At 44.2% G+C, this 23,094-nt stretch overlaps 7 protein-coding genes across 7 annotated transcripts; 2 read left to right on the forward strand and 5 right to left on the reverse strand.

The window, feature by feature from the left end:
* Window positions 1-778: 778 nt before the first annotated feature.
* Window positions 779-1,957, forward strand: CCR75_008412 (uncharacterized protein; the record flags this gene model as incomplete). The annotated part of the gene is made up of 2 exons (XM_067966464.1): window positions 779-1,635; window positions 1,882-1,957. The coding sequence occupies exons 1-2, from the start codon at window positions 887-889 to the stop codon at window positions 1,955-1,957; spliced, it is 825 nt and encodes a 274-aa protein (XP_067823160.1). The 5' UTR covers window positions 779-886.
* An 818-nt stretch (window positions 1,958-2,775) lies between these two features.
* On the reverse strand, window positions 2,776-5,367 carry CCR75_008411 (uncharacterized protein; the record flags this gene model as incomplete). Its single annotated transcript, XM_067966463.1, has 1 exon — window positions 2,776-5,367. One exon carries the CDS (start codon window positions 5,365-5,367, stop codon window positions 2,776-2,778), a length of 2,592 nt encoding a protein of 863 aa, XP_067823159.1.
* A 593-nt stretch (window positions 5,368-5,960) lies between these two features.
* CCR75_008410 (uncharacterized protein) lies at window positions 5,961-8,154 on the reverse strand (the record flags this gene model as incomplete). The annotated part of the gene is made up of 5 exons (XM_067966462.1): window positions 5,961-7,154; window positions 7,240-7,603; window positions 7,679-7,845; window positions 7,909-7,958; window positions 8,025-8,154. 5 exons carry the CDS (start codon window positions 8,152-8,154, stop codon window positions 5,961-5,963), a joined length of 1,905 nt encoding a protein of 634 aa, XP_067823158.1.
* A 1,058-nt stretch (window positions 8,155-9,212) lies between these two features.
* On the forward strand, window positions 9,213-13,114 carry CCR75_008409 (uncharacterized protein; the record flags this gene model as incomplete). The annotated part of the gene is made up of 6 exons (XM_067966461.1): window positions 9,213-10,186; window positions 10,256-10,325; window positions 10,405-10,539; window positions 10,599-10,802; window positions 10,869-11,198; window positions 11,268-13,114. 6 exons carry the CDS (start codon window positions 9,213-9,215, stop codon window positions 11,430-11,432), a joined length of 1,878 nt encoding a protein of 625 aa, XP_067822686.1. The 3' UTR covers window positions 11,433-13,114.
* Window positions 11,638-18,005, reverse strand: CCR75_008408 (uncharacterized protein; the record flags this gene model as incomplete). The annotated part of the gene is given in 5 exon segments (XM_067966460.1): window positions 11,638-11,708; window positions 11,778-13,137; window positions 13,154-13,507; window positions 13,580-13,774; window positions 13,833-18,005. 5 exon segments carry the CDS (start codon window positions 18,003-18,005, stop codon window positions 11,638-11,640), a joined length of 6,153 nt encoding a protein of 2,050 aa, XP_067822687.1.
* Window positions 18,006-18,072: 67 nt separating this feature from the next.
* Window positions 18,073-18,444, reverse strand: CCR75_008407 (uncharacterized protein; the record flags this gene model as incomplete). The annotated part of the gene is made up of 1 exon (XM_067966459.1): window positions 18,073-18,444. The coding sequence occupies one exon, from the start codon at window positions 18,442-18,444 to the stop codon at window positions 18,073-18,075; it is 372 nt and encodes a 123-aa protein (XP_067822684.1).
* A 1,529-nt stretch (window positions 18,445-19,973) lies between these two features.
* CCR75_008406 (uncharacterized protein) lies at window positions 19,974-21,697 on the reverse strand (the record flags this gene model as incomplete). The annotated part of the gene is made up of 4 exons (XM_067966458.1): window positions 19,974-20,046; window positions 20,112-20,906; window positions 20,976-21,288; window positions 21,364-21,697. The coding sequence occupies 4 exons, from the start codon at window positions 21,695-21,697 to the stop codon at window positions 19,974-19,976; spliced, it is 1,515 nt and encodes a 504-aa protein (XP_067822685.1).
* Between the last annotated feature and the right edge of the window lie 1,397 nt (window positions 21,698-23,094).

Below are 23,094 nucleotides of genomic sequence, written 5' to 3' on the forward strand. Positions count from 1 at the left end.
CCAATGATTCAGAAGAGCTTGTGATACCATTGACGTTGTCGACGAGTAATCTAAAGATGCTCATTTGAATGAATTCGTCCGCGAATACATACCGAAGGATATTTAAATCGGAGAGAACATTTACGATTGTAGAATTATTAATCAAACATATTTTATTTTGGTTTTATAATAGCCCCAATATCTACTGGCTAGTGCCAAGATTTCAAAGCATGTGATACAGAAATAGGGTGCACTGTATTTGCTCTGGCATGGACATTTGCGATCAGCACTTGACGAGTCTTGTAATAATGACACGCACTGCACTGACGACCGCTTTCTCAATCGTATCTGAAAGACTGACCATAGCTTTAATGAACGATTCTTAAAATACACACCATGATTCTGTTGTTGATCTGGCCTAAATTAACAATAGTCCACCGTTTCAGAATTCCGTTGCCTCAACTGTTATTATTAGAACCCTTTATTCAGAAGTACATGTGAGCTCAGAGCAAGTAAATACACATGGCTTACGCGTAGCTCAACCATACACCAACACGCGCAACTTATTCGCAAAATTGTGCGCAGCACCATCTCTATAAGCATACAAGGCCATGTTGCCAGGGTTAAATTAACATTCCGTTGAATGTCAAATGACCTTAACGGTCATTGCAATACCGTTTCGAAAGTTTCACGACAACCCTTAAAAAGGAACTCGGTAGCTTTCCATTCCTACAATTACTTTTGTACAGCGTCAGCTGATAACCAGAATCGAAGTTTAAACGTGAAGTGTCCCATCTCTGCTATTCGAACGCACCCTTGCGGGCTTTTGGTCGTGTCATACTTACTCCACAGGTTCTCGCCTTTTTACAACAAGTCCAAAATTATTGGCCGTATACATTCAAGATCGATGGAACAAGGGCTGCTGAGCTCTTCGAGCAAACAGAGAGCATTCGTGCAACTCATCAGCTCTGAGCCATCATTACTAAATAGACTGGACGATAATTTTATTAAATCGATCATATCATTAAGTCCTGCAAAGAAAAGAGACGACATGCGATTAGACCAATTGACTCGGGGCTACAAGGATGGTAACAATCGCAAAAAAAGCTTACGACTGTATTTGGAGAATGAATTATGTGGAGACAACCAGCCACAACTTGTTTCTCCGAAACACCTTTGCAAGGCCAAAACTGTGTCATCAATGAACGCAGATGCTGTGCTCCTGTCACCGTCAAGTACAGCGACTGCTCTCGCTGCCGCCGCTCAAAGCTTTCAAAACGGTTGGACAAATCAGTCTGATGTCTCTAGTAAGGCTCATAAGACCTGTGGCAATCCAATACATGGTTTTCAATTGGACATGAAGCTTCAGCAGGATCACGTTAGAAGGGTAGATGTGAAAAGGAAGATCTTGAGGAAGTTTGATTCGCCACGAGATAATAGTATCAGTACTGGGGCGTACGAAAGTAACCAGCACCAAATAGGCAATACTTGTCTCGCAAGCATGCCACGAAGTTGTGACAGTGTAAATTATACGATCGATTGTAATGAGAGCGTTGACGCAGTCAATTCAACCAAATCTTCAACTTTTAATGGCACTAGTCTGACATCGTATACAATGTTGGACAACCTTCGCTATGATTCACCTGATTCACGGAGGTAAAGCTTGATAATGTTTGTACAATTTTTGTAAATGTCTCTCATATTGCTGCTATGTCGAAGTATTCACAGCATTGGGAAGACTTGTAATGTCTGTATGCGAGAGTTTTATGTGCTGAGAAAGCGTCATACTTGTCGCATATGCAGGGGACCCATATGCAGGAGGTGTTCCATCTTCCGGCAGGTTCCCAAACAGTCAATGGAAAATAAGCTCCGAATTTGCTACTGCTGCTATATAGCTTCCAGGACGAAAGATTTGAAGAATCGCATTAATCAGTCGAATGGTGACTCTGAAAATTGCGAGTCTTCGAATAACCTTTAAGAATAATCATTTTTAAACGCAAGCCACGTCAAGCTTACGTCAAGCTTGCTTATCGAAAGCCGTACTGAACAAAAATGTAAAACTTTTATTTGCAATACACAATTGTTACGTCGCCAATAACTTTATTTTACTTTGTGTTAGGATTGATGACGCAATTTAAATTAATGGCACGAAATCGCCAACTACGACAGTTTTTCGAGACTTCGAAATTATTGCAGTAGAAACACTTACAAGAGACCCGACAGGATTAACTACAACTTAGAGAGGAAACGCAGCTGTAATCTCGTTGACATACAAAACGTATATACGAAATAGGTGTTTGCATGATAAAATCCGTTCAAGCCAAAATTTTGATCTATTTGATTGTCACGGCAAATAAAATTGTATTCAAGAAAATGACGCTAACAGGGAGTAATCAACTCCTATGAATTTTTTTTTTGTCAATTTGAACCAGGTACTGCATTTAATTGGTTTTTTTTATAAACATTGCAATTAAAGCTTAAGAAATTTGTGCTTGTACACAGAAAAAAATCGCTATTTGAAACGCCATAAGTCAAGAATCATACTTGATAGTAGCAAAAAAATACATGCACGATCTAAATAGCTTTACATGAAGTATTTAGTCAGCGCAAAGCTTCGATTAAGACCGAGATCTACTGAAAAACGCATCACTTCATTGGTATGAGAGTATCCTGACTCGCTCCCATATTCTTCCGCTTTATTGTCTGTCGCTACATTGTTTGCTCTATTCTTACGCGAAGCGGCTTGCTATTAACTATTTACACTCAGAACAGTTCACAGGCTCAAACGACGCAACTTTATTGAACAACAAAGCACATATCGACAGGCTTCGGCAATCGCTTCAGTAGCTCCATCGTATCACCAAGCCGTAAATTGCTCGTCGATTGGTTATTAAACGACACGAGCCAGTCTCCCGGACGTAATTGTGTCAAACCTGGTGAATAGCCTGACCCAGTTAGGCGTGATACGACAATCTGGCCATTCTTGCGCTTAAATGTAATACCCAGCGGGCCTTCACTCCAGCGCACCCAAAGTTCCGGTAATGGAAGTTGAGGAGGTTGCTTATTGATATGCCTTGCTCCATCTGACGAGTGACGCACGACAAGACCCGAGTCGTCAATATCCGAATAAGTACTCACCATCGTCGCACTGCCGTTCTGAAGCATATTGCGTTGACGCTCCGACTCGATATACTGGCGTCGAAGTTCCTGCAATCGGCTTGGTTGGCCTAATAATGATGATGTCTCCTCTGCCGAAGGCCTTGGAGCTTCATAATGCTTGATAGGAGGAGGCAACGGTCCATAATCGCTGTGAGCTTCAAAAGGGGGAGGCCGTTCCAATTGACCACCAAAGTACTCGTCACCTCCTGCTTCATCATCGTGGAGATTTTGAAGATCCATACTACGAGCAGAAGGAGGTACCATTGAATCAACATCTTTTGCCCGTCCAGAAGCTGTAAAGACATCCATGTAAGCAGGAGGCGGTACCAATGCTGCGAGGGACGGACTTTCATCCCGACTCTCGGATGGAAATGTATCTTCGTCGTCTTCGGCTTCATTAATAGCATTATGTGGAAATGCGGAAGGTTGGTCGGGTAACCAATTTTCAGTAAAGGTACCGTCAACATTCGCAAGATTGCCTGGATTTCGACGCGAAGCACTTGAGCGCGGCGAGTCGCCGGAATAATCGAAACTTTGCTGACTCATACCGTCATCCGAAGCTGCATAATTATCGAGATGATCGTAGCCGCTACCATATTGCTTTAAAGAACCTCCGTGGCTGGGATGTATCGGTTGTATCGGCATATGTCCCGCGCTGTGGGTTCGATAGATCCCTGCAGCTGCAGCAGCAGCTTCCTCTTCACGCAATTGCCGAAAAGAAGGTACAGCAGACGACGATGGCACGGGTGCTGGAGCTGGTAAGCCATGATGTCGATTGCGTAGATTCGAGCGATTTGAAGTGCGTCCACGTCGCTGAAAGACGAGAACCACGGGCTTTTGAACCGTTTGAAGCATTTCAAACGCACCTGCAATGCCTAAAGAATCGACATCAACGCCCGCTATGCGCAAAAACATGTCTCCTGGCTTGACAACTTCATGAACATTAGGAGCCCCTGCACCTGTTAGTCTTGCCACGACTACAAATCCTTTGCTAGATGTCCGAATCTGTAATCCTAACGGACCTTCACGCCAGAGCACTGTATATTGCTTCGATTCCAATGAGCCACCATCCCCTCCGTCTAATTTCTCTTGACACGTCCTTCTATTGCTGACACGTCCTCGATAATTTGGCGGTAAATCATTAGAGCTTCTTCCAGCAGACGACGATTGCCGTGGTCCTCCTCGATGAAAACGTAAATAAACGGGCTTTGTCGCTCGCATCATTAAGGTAACCGTACTTTTGAATCCAATTTCTTCGGTTCGTAATCCGTTAATACTCACAAGAATATCGCCCGCCGCGATCTGTGCAACCGAAGGCGTGACGCCTGTACCTGTGACGGACTTGACTGCTGGAAGTCCATTGCGTTGTTTCAATTCACAACCTAAAGGCCCTTCACTCCACACGACATCGTACTCGACATCGCTGGCACTTTCTATCAAAACTTCATCTAGCTGGGGCATATACGCTGGCGAAGCATCGCACCAGCCTCCTCCTCGATTATTCCGCATGTCAACCGTAGCATTTGACGATACGGGTGAGCCACAGACTGCGGAGGTTGCGTCACTACTATGAATGGACGAATTTGGACGAGAGAGTCCCCACTTGGTTGTTGCTGACGAAGCCGCCGATGCCAAGTCACTTAATTTTAACGGTCGAAAGTCGAGTTTTACGGGAAATTCCGGATTTTTCAATGCCTCAATGACTTCACTAAATGGCGTGGCCGAAACACTCACGCCATTTAAGGCAAGCAACACGTCTCCTGCTCGTGCGTACTGCAAACCCGTCGCGGCTCCTTTTTTATTAACGCGTCGAATCACTGGCTGTCCGTTCGCATTGGCTTTGAATAATAATCCAAGTGAACCGCCGTCCCATGAAATTTCGTACGAATCGTCTTCACCCTCGTCTTCATCATCGTCAGGAACCTGTCCCTCTTCCTTCGGTGATCCCGACCCGACAATGGGTTTATCAAGTTTATTATTTTCAGCCAAAACCAGCGCTTGAAGCTTCTCATAGACGGTCATTGTTGCGGAACGTTCGCTATGGCCACTTAAATTACTACTACGATGCGAAGGTGCGGATTCGAGAAATGAAGAATCTTCAGCATTGTCCAGGCTGTGCATCGTGTTCACCTGATGTTGCATGAAATTGTCCTGACTGAGTATTTGGTCGCCTAAATGAAAATCGTTGGAGCTCCCGGATTCACCGCATGCAGCACGAGGTTCAGCCATGGTGCTGGTTTGTAGATATGCACGAGTACAAAGTCTTGTGCGTCGTGCGCGCGTTCGCAACACTGCGAAATTGAGCGTACGATGGGAAGACGACACGTCTTAAAAATTGATAACCTAACAATTTAATTAAGAAATAAAAATGTCGGGGGCGCTGTACTCAATTTCTATAGAACATGACGTATTTGTTCGTATAACACTTTTTTAAAGAAATGCATTGAAATAGACAAGGGCCCTCGTCAGTATGACATCGAACAATCAGATTTTGTACAACGATTGTTGTCGATACGTGAATTCATTGACTCGTTTAAATGTAAGGAATGAACATTTGCGAAGCAACCCGGCATATCTGCTTAAACTCCGCATGCGACTAGCAGCTTGCAAAAGTGAGTTAGACGTCTCTGTGCATTCTTATCATCAAGCATTTGGTGCTTATAACGATTAATATGGCGATGTTGTCACTAGTGACGACATCGAGTCGATTGTGTAACACTTAATATGGGTACAGACAGACACAAGCCATTTCTCGTGATTGATATTTAAGTACACTATTTGTTCACAATGATCATCGAAGACATAAAAAAAGGACCTATCGATCAAAACTCGTTCTCTTTTAACGAAGGACCCCAATCCTTGAGATCCGCCGGCTTTGCATTCGGTCTCCAGCTATCGATTGAGCCACGCGAGGAAGCGTATTCCGACAAAAGCGCAATGCTCGAGGTATCAGACATTGGCGATCGTGGCGAACTCATACTCGGATACTTTTGCTCGGCCATAATTGGTATTTCCACCGGCTTTGCTTTTCTGCTCTTTGAACTTGAAGACACGGTTGAAGTATGACTAGTAAGAGAGCGTGAACGCCCCGAACGATTCGAAGCTCGCCTCGGTGTGAGGACTGTGGCGACATAAAAGCCTTCTGGCGGTGACGTGACGGCAAGGGTTGGCCCACCCATTGAATTCGTTGAATGCATTGTCGCTTGGCGCGTGGAAGAATAGCCTGACGCATGGTTTGCCTCTTTCTGAAGCTCTTTGATACTTTTCTTCGTCTTGTGCCACCAAATCAAGACACAGACGCAACCTATCGTAACCGCCACACTGGCAAGTACCACGTACATCCACCACTGCCAGAAGAAACATCCACTGCCCCATGGAAAATACGTTGTCCACGTACTTCTCTTTTGAAGGGATTTCGAGAAACACGAGCACCAGTCAATTGATTCTACGGAAGCATACACCTTTTTGTGGGACGTGACATTATTCGGGCAATTGCTTGCGACGGCAAGACCAATTTTTCCATTCACGCGATCATGGTACGAATATAAACCATCCATAAAGACATCACCTAAGACGGTGGACGTTCCTTCAGAGATACCAAGTGCCCGACAAGGGGTACTCGAGTTATCCCCGTTCATTTCAGGGCGCCAGTAGTATTCAGGAGGAATTTCAACAGTAAATTGATGACTCGTCGAGCCATCGCTCGTCTCCATCCCAAGTGTAAAATAAATCGATGGCAGCTCCAACAAAGCTGCAGTGGCTGACGTTGGATCACAATAAACTTCATTGCAACAAGACGTCGAATCGTCAAAGTATCGCGCATCAAAGTCCGGGATGGCTGCTAAAGTTGCTAATTTAATTTGATCCATCAGCGCATTATAGACATCCGGTGGAAACGACAAATTACTCGTGCCGGAGTCAAGGATTGCATGTGGATCATTGTAATGATCACACGATAGCCCAAGACTCGTTCCACCGTAGCCAATATCAGTTACTGTCACGACATACCACGCTTCCTAAAATGAATAACGAAGCCATAAAAAGCAATGCGTCCGTTAATACAGCTCCTTTATACATACTGGCATCTATTTTCAAACATACCCTCGTAACTGGCGTGTAAAACATTTGGCCAGAGTAGTACATTTCGCCATCGAGACCTTCTGTACCACCAACGACTAGCTGACCGGAATGGTACGTAAAATTTGTGCCTCCAGTCTGTAGCATGGGTTGCATCGTACCGCACAACAGCATCCCAAAAGCATCGGTCGACTTTGCCGTGTCTACGAGTACATTATAGAATGATGACATGGTTTTCTCTGTCGACGCCGCAAGCGTCTTATATGCTAAGCCCGTGATGCCATCATACGTCGTGCGGTAAAATGTATCCTGTCTCTCAATAACCAAAAAGGTTTTGGGGATACTACCGATCTGGGTTGATGACCATGTATCGGTCATAAACTGTCCTCTATAACCATGAATAACCAGCCCATGTTAGCAAACCCCATTCCAGCAATAACCGTTTAAAATGTCCAATCCTTACTGAATTTTAGCTCCAGCAAATGCCAATAAGACTTGCTCGCCCCCACCATCAGTACAGGTTGACGACGCGTCACATGAGTACGTTGTTTTTGCATCTGACCCGCAACATCCAGTGCCTAGTACTGCGTCGTTCGACGAGCCAGTGTCTGCTATCATTCGAAAAGCATTCTATAGTGAAGCGATGTCATTAGTCTGCACAATCAATTCATTTACTATTGCATCTTTACGTACGTTGTCACTTGACGAGCCGAGTGTACCGATGTTTACGGTGAGTGTGTATGCTTCAAGAGGACCACAAAAATGTTACAAACTAGGTAGGTCTCCATGGCGCATCAACAATTAATCACCTGTGCCTGAGGCAATGCCTGTCAAGTCGATAGAGTAGTCGGCCTTGGCAGCATTAGTATCGTATTTATACAGCAGCAATGTAAGACAACTAAGCAGCAGCGAGTTCCGTCGCCGCCGCCGCATCGTCATGCCGGACAAGAAATGACTCTATGTCGAATAACATGAGTGAAAAAAATGCGATTATAAAAATTACTCATTTCTTAAAGAAGGCACACGATACAGACAAAATCAGGACAGCTTTTTGTCTTTCGAAAAATTTAATTGGTTTTAGGCCAATTGAAATTACGGATGCACTCCTACAACAGCAGTAATGGCAAACGCGCTGAAAGCAGTGATATGTTATGGCAATACTATTGACGTCGCACTTAAGTCAGTTAATCTTTGGATGGCGCTAAATAAGAGCAAATGTCAGTGGAGATTTACGACTGACCGTTGAGCGAGTTAGGCTAGGGCTAATTACTAAAATGTAGGAGATAAACATTAACTGTAACGATTGGCTGAAATAAATGTTCACTGCAAATGAAATGGTTAGTTTGCGACCGGCCCTAACCCGTTATCTGAAATCAGAAGGTAAGCCCTTTACACAACTTTTCCTGCCACAGTAGTATAAGTTGGGTGGGTGCGGACCAATTACTTGTGGAGTCGTTTTAAATGCCGCAAGCAACGCTTTAAGGTTTTACATAACCGCATATTGCAGCTTCCTGAATCGTCTTTGCTTATCGTACGAAGTCTATATTGATCGGATACTACATGCGAGAGTGCTATAGCTCGCGTACCACTGAGGTATAGTAGGGAAAAGCCAGGAAAATAGTTGCTGGGATAGATACTCGCACTAAAGGCACACTGAGCGTACTTAAGAAATCATAACATACATATACCGTCACAGAAAAGTATTAATCTCTCATAATGGAGGCAGTGCTAGATACACATTCCGCGCTGTGACATAAGCAATCAAAGTCTGCCGCACGGGCGCCACTCCTGCATTTGCAATATTTGTTCAGGCCTTTACACTCAATATTGACCGTTGTTTATTAAGCCTACTTCACACGCGTTTTTATTGCATTGCTGCTCGAAGTAGTATAAACGCAGCTTCGAAATACACACAAACCTCCTCGATAGAATATCGTAATTACTGAAAACTCTTTTATATACATACCTCCCTATTAGAATATTTAATCCGTTTGCCCATGTCTTCGATAAGCCGCTGCGCGTCGGCGCCACTGCGGTTGTCCAGCCGCTATAGCTCGGTGCTCGAAAGCGCACTTATAAGTTTAGGTCGTGAGGATGCTGTTGTGAACTCCACGCGTAAGATACGTAGAAAAAGACACTACGAAGCCAGCCACAGCCGCTTTCGGAAGCTTGCGCAGTCCTTCAGTGCACCTGCGCAGCGTTCACAAACCCCAATTGACGACGATGAAGATCCCTTTGCAAGTATGAAACTCATCAAGTCCATAAAAAAGAAAAAACGGAAGCGAAAAGACAAGGATAGAGAGCAAAGGGCATCGTCTCCTGCTGTCACAAGAAGCGCTTCGAAGCTGAACAAATTACGAAAGCGTTGCTACGCGGGTGTCTTAGAGATGGCAGGACATACGCCCGTGACAAGATCAATGGCACGAATGAAGGAGAAAAAACGAAGCAGTTTAGAAATGATCGAGGATGTTGAAATAGAACCAGAAGATGAGGACCATGTGGAGATCCAGAAGAAACTCGTTTTCCGATCGCCAAAGCCCAAGATGAAATCGATCAAAAAACAGTCGAGAAAATTACATCAAGCTGTTGGTACGGCGAAATGTGACAAGAAAGCGGTCATATTGAAGCATTGGTGGGTCGTATGGCCACCGAAGCGGGAGGCTAGCAGAACGAGGGCGGTACTGGAAGTGACAGGACGCGATAGCGAGAAAGTATCGCGGTATGTTGTTGAAAAACGCAAGGATTCGACTAAATTTATGTCCAAAGATGGCGTGTACGTGGTGCTGAGTGGCAAAATGGACCGTGATGCTGCAAAAAGCGCTGGAATCCCACGTATAGCGATCAAGCTTTTAGAGGATGGCATTCCACCGTTTTATTTCAGGCGATTGCTTCCATTTACACAAAATTCGCTGGAAACTGCAATTGTAACGTCTGTAGCCATACGTCATGGGGCAAAAAAGAGAATTACTAAGTGCGTCAGGATAAAAAAACTAAGGTTTTGGTTTGCTAACGAAACTGTGATATTTTTGCTGGAAATTAGGTCCTCATTGCCAGCAATTGACGAGGCTAATTCTCGTACTTACGATAACGAATCAATGGCAACTATGGTGGTGAGTTGCACAGAACGTGAGTTAATTACGAGAACACAAAAGCTGACGTGTTCTTTAATATTAAACACATATCGTGCAGAAACCGAAGAAAAGTGTTCCAACGGATCGGAATGAACCGATTGTAAAGACAGATATCTGGACAAATGAACAAGTGGACGCATTGCTGAATGCTAAGATCAAAATACCTACAACTGCTTTAAACTTTTGGGCACAGGTATACGAGTTTTCGTTGTATTAAAGACTGTAATTACAACATGCTGAAGAATGAATTAGGTTGCTCAGTTTGTTCCTGGAAAGTCGGCACAAGACTGCCAGGCAAAGACGTTTGAGCACTTTCGGTCGCCACCAACCCATCGAAAAGCAGCAAAAAAAATAATCAAACAAGTCGATTCGACGACAAAATCTGCTTTGTCTGCTAAAATTGCACGAGCGGGCTCGAATAAATTCAAAAAGCAAGTGCGCGACTTTGTACAAGACGTAAGGTTTTGATAAACATGATGAATTCATGCAGTTCTAACTCGGGTCTTGTCGTCATGGTCGTAGTACGAGAAGAAACACGTCGATGATGTATTCGAGACGACTCCGTCTAAAGAAGGCTTACCGGAGCTTCCCGAGTTTGACGCAATTAAGTCGCCCGAGTTGACAACACCGTCAAATAGTTTTGCCGATGATGATTCAGATGTTGATAAAGAAACACCAGGACTCTTGACAAAGCTGACTTCCCGACGGCGTGATGATATCGATTCGTACGTGCTCGGCATTAATCGCCAGCATGTGGCAGACGGTGGGGTGATGGTCTGTGGTAAAGCGCGCCGCATGACATCAATGATCACCCCGGTCAAACAAGCGTTGACAAAAGCGACATTTGCTAAAGTACGTTCAATTGTAAGAGGACTCTGACAACAACAGTATGAATTGTAAACCATCTTTGCGTTTGATCAGAAGAAAGCCGTGATGCTTGCAGAAGATGTTGGGTCCCATTCGTTGAAGGCAGTCATTAGTCCGGGGGGAACGACACACATTCGTGTTGAAAAAGACGGCAGTTCGTCCGAAGATGATGACGAGTATCATAGCAGTGAAGGAGAAGCAAACTTTGACATCCTATAAGCAACTCGACCAAAGGGTGCGCGAAAGTCGTGTAATTTAGTGCTGCCATCTTGGAGTAAACAATTGTGTCAATCCCATGAGCAGTGACTTACTGTCCACACTTGGACGGCAAGGCTTCTTGACATGAGCAGATTGTTTGTGTTGATACAATTAATTGCAAACATGGAAACATCTTGTGAATACATTCGTGAATACTGAAGCTGCATCATGATCTTGCTTCAATAAGCAGCAGCGCGCGTTGCAGGTTCTTCATAGTGTCAGCTGAGAAAAGCTTTCCTGGAGATGAAAACAGCAGAATATATAATTGTTATTAATGCCTAAAATGATATGTCAAGCCACACGTACCACACGTTTGAGAGCTTAGTATTCGTTTCAAGCTTTGTAATGTTGCGGGTTTCGAAAGCATCAACGCGCGAGCTTTTTGATTGTCGTAGACAAGTGCCCAAAGAGCGATTGACAGGTATTCATAAGCTATCGAGTCGAAATTGTTGGAATCACTTGCATGGATGTAAAGATTAATTATTGGATCCAGTAGCTCCTTCCACATTGCAAAATGAATCTTAGTCACTCGTGACAAGGAAAGATTTCGCAAAAATAGAAATCCATTCCGTTGAATAGCCATATCGAGCAAATGCAGTATATCGTCAAACATTAAGGAGAGTGCTGTGCCAGCCAAGCTCGTGTATAGAAAGCGAGCCCCTTCTTCCGTGCTAGCAATGCTGCAAAGGACACCAAGCACAAATGCCAAGTTTTCCTTCTCCCGTTGGTTAGTTTTGCTAGTTTGTCGGGCTTGCTTCATTCGATCTTGTAGCGAATGGAGTAACTTTGTTATCAATCCCGTCTTTATGGAAGGAGAGACACACTCTACGTTTACCAAAGCTGCCTTGAGCACTTGGCATGCAGCGTTGCTTAGAGCCAGATCTGCTTCGGACGCAGCTCTATCTCTATGCGTTCCTTGACAGCGGACCGCACTTCGTTGGCTTACCAAGTCGAATAATAATGATAATAGCGTCGAGGAGCCAGACGGTAACGAAATCAGCAGGGAGACCTGAGCATTGTCATTGCCGTAAATGTAATTTGCTACAAGACATAAAGCACGCAGCATCACTTGAGACCCATGCACGTGCGCCGTCTTCATGAAATTCCAATTTGACAAAATGACACGAAGAAGGCCTTCGTCCTTGAGGCAATAGAAATGCGTTAGCGTAAGACATCCCAAAAAAAAGCTTTCAACTCCTACACTTGCACGTACTTTTGCCATTCGCTGGCATTCTTCATTGCCTCCAATGATAGAGCTTACAACGTCCATATGTATCTGGATGCGGCCGCAAAGATCATGGACGTATGCATCCAAAGAACTGAAGCTCGAGTTTGTGTGCTTCCCTCGCTTGCCACCAAATCCACCGGCAATACGAATTGCAGAAAAGGAAGCTTTAATGATTCCTAAAGCAAAAGAAATTTCACGCTTTAACTGAACAAGTGATAGAGCAGCTGAATTTGTTTCAACGAGAATTTGGAGAGCACACGCAACCCGTCGAATGGATGCCAATGGAAATGCTCGATCTTGAACATCAGACTTGCAAGTGCTATCCGCACGCGGACTAAATGCAGCGACTTCTTCATACAGGTCGAACACAGCACAAGACAAAGCGTTGATCACTGAAGTGTTTGACCAGTCTATCGATATCGAGATCAGTAAGGGTGTCTAAAAGCATACATACATATAAATTGTATGCATTAGAAAAACATTCCTCGTTGTGTGGCTTGGCAGCACCAACCGCGGCTATTATTCGAGAGATTGACACGCGAAACTCGATTGGATGTTGAGAACTAAGTAAGTTTGTCACTGTCGTCATCAACTCCGCTCCAAAACTTGAACTTATTGGTGTATCAAGCTCTTTTGAACCGGTATCATTAATCCCGTTGCAAACTTGCACTAAAAGAATGCCGAGTGTCCCTGCCGAAAGGTCGAGAACCTCGTAATGTCGACGCCTTAAAGCCAACGAGAGCGTGTCATCGATGGAAACATAGACGTCTTGAATAAGTTGTACTAGCTGATACTGCAAAATCGTATGCTATGCCATTTAAATATCAAAACAAGATCAGTCGTGCAAACAGCTTAGCAATTATGTAAGCTAAAGCAATACCAATAGAAAGAATGTCGCTTGCTCGGATCCACCGTCGCGGCAAATGTTCTGTAGAAGATGCAAGAGTTCTACTAGCGTATCAAAGATGGCTGGAAGAAGCGTACGTCTCCACGCATGCTCGTCACAGACGAATAAATGCATAAAGCTTGAGCTAAAGCGGTTGCACTTGTCTTTCCATTCTCGAAGAGAGAGCGCCTATGCACGAGAACATTAGTTTCAACAAGATATACTAAGATGCAGAAACATCTCGTACCTGAATCAGAAGCGTGTAAATACCAACGTTGCGATCCGCTTTCTTCAATTCTTCCTGCATATTTCCAACATGAGCTATCAACCTGTCCTTTTGTACATACAGCACTCGAACTTGTCGAGTGAACGCACTAGTAGCACGAACGAGCAACTTGTCGCCTTTAAAAAGACCAGAGAACAAGCGCAGCAAGTTTTCTGTGAACGCAGACCCATGAAGTGTCGTAAAAAATGCAGCCTGATCATCTGGAGGACGTTCATGATATCGAAGAATCTCTTGAGTCACAACAGTGCATGCTGCCGCACGTACCGCATCGGATTCGAGGACATCATAAGATGTTTCCAACGCCATTTCCACTACGCGTACTGAGGGAACATTTGACGATGCTGTTTGTACGTTAGCATAGAAGCCAAGCTCGCGAATATGTGATACGTGGTCAAAGAGGAACCGAGTCGCCCAACTTCCGTCAAGAAGAAGCCTGCTATCAGTATGCTGCAATGGGATATCGCTTGCCAAAAGCGAGTCGTGGGGAAGCGTCCGTAGTATCTCAATCATGCATTGAGATGCAATAGCAAAGACATTTCGTCCTTGAAAAGAACCCGGAATCCGATGATGGCATACAATGGTCAGTAGCGGTGAAAGCATCTCGCTAAGACGCTTGCAGATCTTAGCGCGTGAGGGCGGGGAAAGACACGGGACAGCTTTATCGTTCATGCCACGGGCAAAACGTAACAAAATTTCTAGCATTAATCCATGTAGGGATGGCTCCGTGGCGTACATTGTAGAGTACTTCAGGCATATTGTCGAGATAATGTCAGTATCAGCAGCTAATGATAAGAACAAGTCGTGAATGTTCGATTCACTCAAGTTAAGCAATAATCGCGCAACTTGTAGGGAAAAACAGATACTTTCGGATCTCTTTAGAAGCGGGAGCACTCTGCGTTTTACCACCACAAGTATCCGCAGCTGCTCTGCTCGAGTCAAGTTTCCAATCATGACACTGAGTGTACTTAAAATTGCACCAAGAATGACTTCGTCGCGTTCACTTTTTGGCGGTTTGGCAAAAAAGCGCTCAAAATTAACTTCCCAGTCTTTTATAAAGCAATCGCGATTAAAACGACACGCTCGACACATCATCATCATATAGTAAAGCGCATTCAAGCACATTCCATGCGAAGGTGCGTCCCGGAGTTTCTGAGCCACAACGGCATACTCTGCCTCCAAGATCGCATTGAGCTCGCGACTGTGCATGTCCTCAAGCTTTTCTTTGTCACTTTGATAACTCATTGGAGTTTCGTGAATAATCTTTTGTACTTCTTGTAACCACATCGTATCCGTTTCCTTCGTTGCGACGTCAAAATGTGCTTGTATTTTTTGCAAAGAACAAGTTACGAGACAGCATCGTGTCCAGCGACTTGAATATAGCCCAAATGAGGACTTGAGTAGATCAGGTACTTTTGCGTCTTCGTTGGTTGTGGCTAGAGCATTGTTTGTTAAATCGACGGGTACTCTATTTGGAATGAAATTGTCGGCGGAACATGTGAGCAGAAGTATAATATAGTACATGAGCGCTCGAATCGAGGCGGATGGATGAAATATGAACGGCAATAGAAGCGTCATGAAATCACTTGCATGTTGAATCGCAGATCGCAAGAGTCGGCTGCGAAGTAGGAGTGTCCGAAGCAAAAGCAGAGAGTATTGAATAATCGACGAATGTTCTTGACCAGCTTTGATTTGCAGCATTCCACGTAGCAAATCCATTAGTTCTGTGAGCTTATTGAGCTCTTCTAGTAGTCGAAACATCTCGACGGATGCCATTTCAATAAACACAATCAACTCTTTTAGCGCTGCCTCTTTCATGCCATCAAAAGATAAAGTTGTCTTACTAATCACATGCACCAGGTGCGACAACTTACTCAGCTGTGACGATAATTCACTTTCGCTGGGGTGATACATACTTGCTTGGCTTACAGGCAACGGCACTTCCAGCAGTGACGTTTCAAGATTCACTTGCTTGTCATTATGAGCAAAAGTTTCGTAAAATGGGTCGTCACGAATCTCCTCGTACTTTGAGATCCATTCGGCGCAAGACGGAGATATTTGAGCCAACAAGCGAAGAATTTTAAAAGAAGCTGCTTTACGAATGTGCGACGACACGTGAAGCAAACATCGAGAGATAAGAAGAATCCTTCTGTTGTCCGGTACATTCGTTTCGATTTGATTTAAAACTTTTGCCAAATGTGGCTGCGTTAATCTTTGCTCGTGTGAAGAGTCTTCAGATAACTCAATATAAGCGAAATGTTGCAGCAGAGGGACGACAGGCTCAAGATGAGCTACTTTATCGCTAAAACTACCTGCTAGCTGATGTAAAGTTGTGCGTAAAAGAATCCAAAAGACCGCAAAGTCCGCTTCGTCGCCAACTTCGTCATTATTTTTCGCTAACTCAAGCAGCACAAGCGTCAGAACTTTTGGTCCACACAAAGCCTTAGACAGTAACTGGTATCGACTGTCACTTGAACGTAACACATTGTCAGTAGATATAGATTCAACAAGAGTGTTAAGGCCTCGAAAAAAATAAAACTTCATCGTGTTGTGCGGTTTTGATGCCTGGTTCCTATCCTTTCCACTCAGCAGCTCACAAAGAATATATTGAATAGTATCAAAATCCTCTTCAATTGGAACTTTGTCGTCCTTCAAAGTCAAAGCAAACCAGATTGTCAGTAATGTGGCGTCAGCAATCGCCTGAACCTTCTTGTCACTAAACGCCCATCTTGCTTGAATCGTTTTCTTTGCAATACAAAGAGTCAAAATGGCGGCTCTCTCGCACGAACAAAAATTTAATAATTGTTCACGGTGAGCTTCGGCATAACTTATAAACTTCAAAATTAATTTTGCATCTTGCCGCGATGAGTTCTTTAATTTTATAAAAGCAGGAATTGTGGCGTCAATCTGGGACAATTCTTCTGCAATTGATTCGTCTTTCCAATCACGAGTTGCTAATTTTAGAAAGACAGGATTAGCGACCCAGGATTTAACAGCTTCCCACAAAGCCTGAGGGATCTTGATGTGGCCCTTTTCCCTTATTTTCATACCTTTTTTAGAACTTTCAGCTTTCGTTTCAATGCCTTCTACGTAATACTGCGATGGTGGATACAATCGAAGCAATCGAAGCACTAGTTCCACTAGCTTCCATGTCATAGACACAGTCAGTTCCAGCTCTTTGTCTACCATTATCCACCTTGATTGGTCTTGCATTACAGGTCTGCAAATTCCACTTAACATATCTAATATGTGCTCGAGTCGCAGACTATTAAGCTCCTGCATGTTTGATTCACTGATAAGATCTTTAAAACTTTTCTCAGGTAAATCGGGAAGTGCGAAACAAAGGAGATTCAATAAGTGAAGTCGTGGGTGTCTTGCAGAACGCAATAACGGCAAAAAATTCAAAAAGATTTTGTAGATCGCCCCACTTAAAGAAAACTGCTCCAAACGACAGTTTTTACTCTCTGCCTCTTTGACCCGTGGATACATTACGCGGCGCGTATTATCCGTATCCAATCGCTCCTCCATAGGCTTCGTTGGTGCATACACGACATAAGCAGGATCCAGACAAATTTGCGTTGAAAGCTTCAGCGCATACAAAAATGATTCAATTGCTTTAAGACTCGCCATGATAACTGCTCCGGTAAAATTTCGACGTCTCGCGGCAAAAGTTTCATTCAATACTTCGTCAAAGTAATTGACCCCCATTGCTACTGCCATTGCTCCTTCAATCGTGTCGTCACTGCCCTTTTGAATTATTCGTGGCGGCGATCTTTCGGGTAAAATTGGCTGCTGTATTAAATGCAGTAAATATTGCAAAATTATTGGTCGCTGTAAGAACACTTCTGCGGGAAAATTTCGCAATAATTCGTTTCGAAACATCGCACATGCAGCGACGATTTCCTGTATTTCAGTCCGAAGCTGTATCTTCACTTCAAACTCGAATAAAAACTGATCATCAACCGGTACCAGTGCTACTTGAGCAAATCTCCAGCCTCGAGCTTCTAGCACCTCAACTTTGGGCGCGGGCGTCGACACGACTGTATTGATTATTAATTGATTCACCTTCGCTTTCGGGTTATCGTCTGGAATCGTAGCTTGCTCGTTGTTCTTGCTGTCCATTGACGCGCACTTCATTGTGTAAATCTGACTCAACAGCTGTATCAAAAAGCACAGAAATGCTCAACATTATCATTCGCCTGCTTCACGATAATGATTTCAAAACGTGATTCTTGACCTTCTCATACGTGGATTGGAGCTCGGGATTCGCGTTCGCAGCTCGCTGAAGCTTCTGAGCTGCCCCATGATGCTGCAAGCTTGCTACGAAAATTTCTGACTGGCTCTGTAATAAAAGCTGAAGGACATGAAGCGTCTTGAGCTCCAATGGCGGCTCTAGATTTGCTAGCAACGCGGGGATCAGGACATTTTGCAGTGGCTCCAATTCCTGCCAACACACCAGGCGCTCCTGTAATTTAAAAAGTAAAGCATGGAGAGAGCGAAAACGAATCTTCGCCAGAGGATGGCGCAGCTTTAGCACCAGCGCGTCCAGCCGTCCTACTGCAGGTAAGCTCTCCATTGATGACCGTGCAGTGCAGAGGAAAATGAATAGTGCAATCGGTGTTTTTAAGCCAAAGCTTGTGCAGATTAAATTGAAAATATTTAAAGAGCTTTAAAAAAAATCGAATCGGCATTGGTATAAAATTTCTAAAATATGTTTATTACTTGGGAGGAAGTGATTATCTTGATAAAAGTGCTACCAGGTGTAGCGGAGCTACCTCGCTCCTAAAGTCAGAGGAAGACTTTTATACTCAGAAGGTCACTTAGTTCTATTGAACTAATGGGTTTAACAACTCAGGGAGTCGTACAAGCTATTAAAGCTTAAGGCAGTAGACGCATTAGCGTCCACTAAAACATTTGCATTACCAGCTGATCCGTGCAGCTGCCAGCTTTGCGGCCTCACGGGCGACGCGCACGGACTTATAAGTCGTCATGCGCAAACGAATTAGTTACTGAACAAAAATTAATAATACGGCAGAATTGGAATTTAAATATAAACCAACAATGCAAAAATACAGGATGCGACATATCGCTGTCACTCCACATCCGACACTGTAGTGACTGTTTGCTAAGGGCATCAAAACATCCGTGGATGTTGATGCTGTCGCACTAATAAAAAGGCGGATGTCGATCAGCAATAAAAGTCCAAAAGAGAAGTTGGAATTGCATTTGCTTTAAAACTGGTTTTTTAAAGAGCAACCACTTTCAGCTGATTTATAAGCTCGCAGTATCAGATTTTCGATTTCATTTCTCGAGGTACATCGGTGTCCCGTTATGTATTATTTCCTTGAAGAGTAATCATTAATATTATGTTCTATGAAAGGAAACAAGCAAAGAAGTATACATAATTATAATTATTAATTATTCGACGTTACGGTTCCAATATTACCAAATCTGCTAATATTGATACAATAAGACATTAGTTCTTTCGATTGGTTACTGAATCTAATTCGGTCAGGACTCTTTGCTTTGAAAGACTACACCGTGAATCACACGAAGACGAGCCGCAAGCGGGCCGTATTGCTTTATGAAAGGCCTCGTCTGTGAACGTGAATCTTTCGTGTGATCGAGCGCATGAAGAATAGAAGCTCAAGGGCACGATCTCGCAGCGCGTCCCGAAAGTTTGGCTCAGCATACCTGCTATAATTTAAAGCGTATCTCAAGTTTAACGTGGACAACGTATTGACAGGGGATGTGAACATGATTGAATCCTACTGCTGGACAATTGAGCGACGAATTTCGCAACGGCGCAAATTGTCAAGAAATGCATGAGCAAATTGCGACGACCAAGCAAAAGCGATATGCTCTTTCGAAAAAGGTCTCGTGTAAGGACAAAGAACTTGTGGAAGACTTGATGCAGATATCTGCATTTAATGCTTACAAGAACCGACGAAGCGCTAATTTTCATGCACTTAAATGGCCAATTCATTCGAATTTCAAATTACAATCTACTAAAAGCCGTCAGCACTCCTTATCTTACCTTGCTGCTATTATAACACAATGCAAAAAGCCTCCGCAAGCTCGAGTGGTTCATGTAAGCGCATCAGCTTACTTTTTCTTTTTCAACAACTTTTTGTTCCGCAGGTCTTCTCGAAAATCTTCATATTCGCCATAGAGAGCACTATCGAGCCAACAAATATCAATAAATCTCAGACGTCTTAACACAGTTGCCACTTTGTAACATACCTCCGTTTTTCTTCCTTCTGGATCTCATCGAACGACGCTTCCATATTAATCGAATCATCCGAGTCGTACGAGTACTGTCGCTTCCGATTTTTACGAAACATGGCCGCAATGTGCCCAGGACGGTACTCGCCGTCGTCACTTACCACAAAACTATCGTCCGAGTCTTCTTCTTCAAACGGATCTTGACGCCGCTTCCGCGCCTTCGTTGGGAGTTGATTGCGGCACTGAGAAGCGGCAGATGTCGAATGATTATGCCGTAAATCATCTAGCGCCTGTTGGATCAAGCGATGATGACCCTTCTTCGGCACTAGAGACGGCAGATCCGACTTCTCAATCGTGCTTAAAAGTTTTACTGAATCAAACCCATTTTCAAAAAATGCTAAAGCGTACTCGCTCATGTCGACAGTTAATCCCTTGAGCCACGATAAGACCTCGCGCTGTCCCTCTGTGTAATTAACATCTCGTTTACTAGCTGCTGCACTCGACTTTTTCTTTGTGCCACCGGATGCGCTACCATACGTCGAAGCCGTACCAACGCCACACACACGAGGAAACATTTTATTCAGCATGGCTTTCCGTGCATCAATGGATGGTGGCGAAGTTCTCGGCACTGAGCCGCTTTTTGATGGCGACGAGCTTGACGGTCGCGAATCAGGTCTTACTCTTTGGTCAGCAAATTTGTTACTGCTCTGGATACGATGACGTTCTTGGCGACCGCGATCAGTATCCTTGCCTACGTGCCCAGACAATACGCGGTATTTCTGCTGACGCTGTCGATGTCTCTCTTCGGCAGACCTGTAATGCCGACATGCCTCCTCATTATCATGACCGGCGTCGCATCAGTGCGCAAGATTGACGACGTACATGTGAGTGACGGATGAAGCAGGACGTATTTCACGCTGCTGTACTCGGGTCGTGGGCATCACTCGACGAGGTACCGGGGGTGCTGATGCAGCTCGATATTTAACACTCGAAAGCGGACGACGCTGCACCAATTGCGCTCTGCCAATTGAGCTTCGAGATGGCAGCGTGGATACCCTTGTACCCTTTCTTTTCTTAGCAATAGGTCCACTAAGTACTTGAACGGTTCTCGAGTCTCTCCTCGCTCGCTCGGTCGCATATCCTTCTTGCAGCCTCTTCCGAGCACTCTCAAGCCTCTTTCGATCCCCTGGATCGACTGATGATAAACGAAACATAAAAGTGAATCAGTTTAGTAACGCCAGACAAGCTCTTAAATGTTCTTGAAACCAACTTTGCTTTGGAGGCGACGGACTGGGGACCCACTGTGTCTTTATGGGTCCACTTGAAGAAGATGAAGCAATTCCCACTTGGCTCTTCCATTTCTTGGTGAGACTTTGACTGTATCCACGAACAATCTCATCTTCGTGCTTCTTAAGCTTATTCACGGCAGCGCCAATTTTTGTTCGCTGCAAAAGGTCTTTGTCCACTTTCAAAGTCGTGAGCTTCCCCAGCAGCCGCTGCATGTCGGGGACCACGCTCGTATCTGACGTCCAGCCCTCGCGCTGTGTTACTTTTGCAATCTGTCGGGCCATCACAGCCACATCTTTTTCCTCCGTCACGGCCATTGTCCTGAAAAGACTACAACCTTATTCTACAGTCGCCTGTTCGCGTCACTTTGTTAAAAAACAACCTGTAAAATTATTTGTGTACATAACACGTTATTCAAGCGCCTAACATCTATTTGTGTGTATAACACCAATTACGAACGGCAGCGACGTTTTGGAGTGCAACGGCTGTCAGGTTCAGCGACTTTTCGGGGTAAGGCAACTGTTGGCTGCGCACATAAGAGAGTTGTGGGTAACATACGAGTATAAGCGGACAGGATAATATAACTCTCAGTTCTACATCTACCTATTGGAGCGCACTACGAGGTAAGAGGTTATGAGCCAAACGACACCACAAGACACCCACGCTGCCAACGCGGTAACGGGGCACTACGACTTGTACTGTTAATTTTCATTAAAACATTTCAAAACAGTTGCGATTGGTGCCTACGTTATTTCACGTACACTAGTACGTGCAGAGGAAGACTACTCTTATTCACGTGGTGAATCACCACGTGCACTCGCAACATCTAGTGTTGTGCGAGTGGAAGACACAACGGCAGACGTTCCGTCTACCGCAAGAGATAGCAGTGCGTCACCCGCGGCTGCACGAACCGCAGCCGAAGGCGCAGCACTATCGACACCCCGCATAAGTTGATTCTTCATGCGATGGAATTTGAAACGATGGATCTGACCAATCAACATCGTTTTAAAAATTAAGTGGTCACATAGCGACCACTTCATCCAATGACACTCAGAGTGATTGTCGTTTAAGGGAGGGGTGATGTAACGGGGTGTATCGTTACATGAAATTAACACTTAAAGGTTGTTAATTAATATATATTCTAAAAGGTAGATAATATTTGGAGGATATTACTTTATATAGTAATATTCAGAATTCTTGTCCATAAATAGGTATAGACCATTATACCTATTTATTCCGCAGACTAATCAGCTGTAGGAGTAATCAAAGAGAGAGTTACAGATAAGATAGAGATAAGAATTCATTTACATGTTTAGTATTAGATTATAATTAAGTTAGCATTTACAAAGATAGAACAAGAGACACTTAAATATATTAAATACAGTTTTCATGTTTAAAACTAGTTGCCTTACGACCCCTCTTTGGAGGTCGACTACGAATGCGAGTCGGATGAAGTGGCCGACTCGGGGAGAATGGAACAGGCGCCTGATATACGTCAGGCGGCTGACTATGAGCCTTCGAATGAGAGGGCTCATTATGATAGACGAGTAAACAGTCTATTTGGATCGACGATGAGGATGATCCCTCATCGCCCGTACGATCTCCCATACGGTCACCTGCACGTGTCTCTGTGCAAGGTGACGATAATGGCGTAAGCCATCGTAAGAGAAGTTCTTGTGGTACCCCTGCTTCAGTGGGTACCACTCAGGGGAGT

This window comes from Bremia lactucae, linkage group LG1 (assembly GCF_004359215.1).
Source record: "Bremia lactucae strain SF5 linkage group LG1, whole genome shotgun sequence".
Lineage (NCBI taxonomy): Eukaryota > Oomycota > Peronosporomycetes > Peronosporales > Peronosporaceae > Bremia > Bremia lactucae.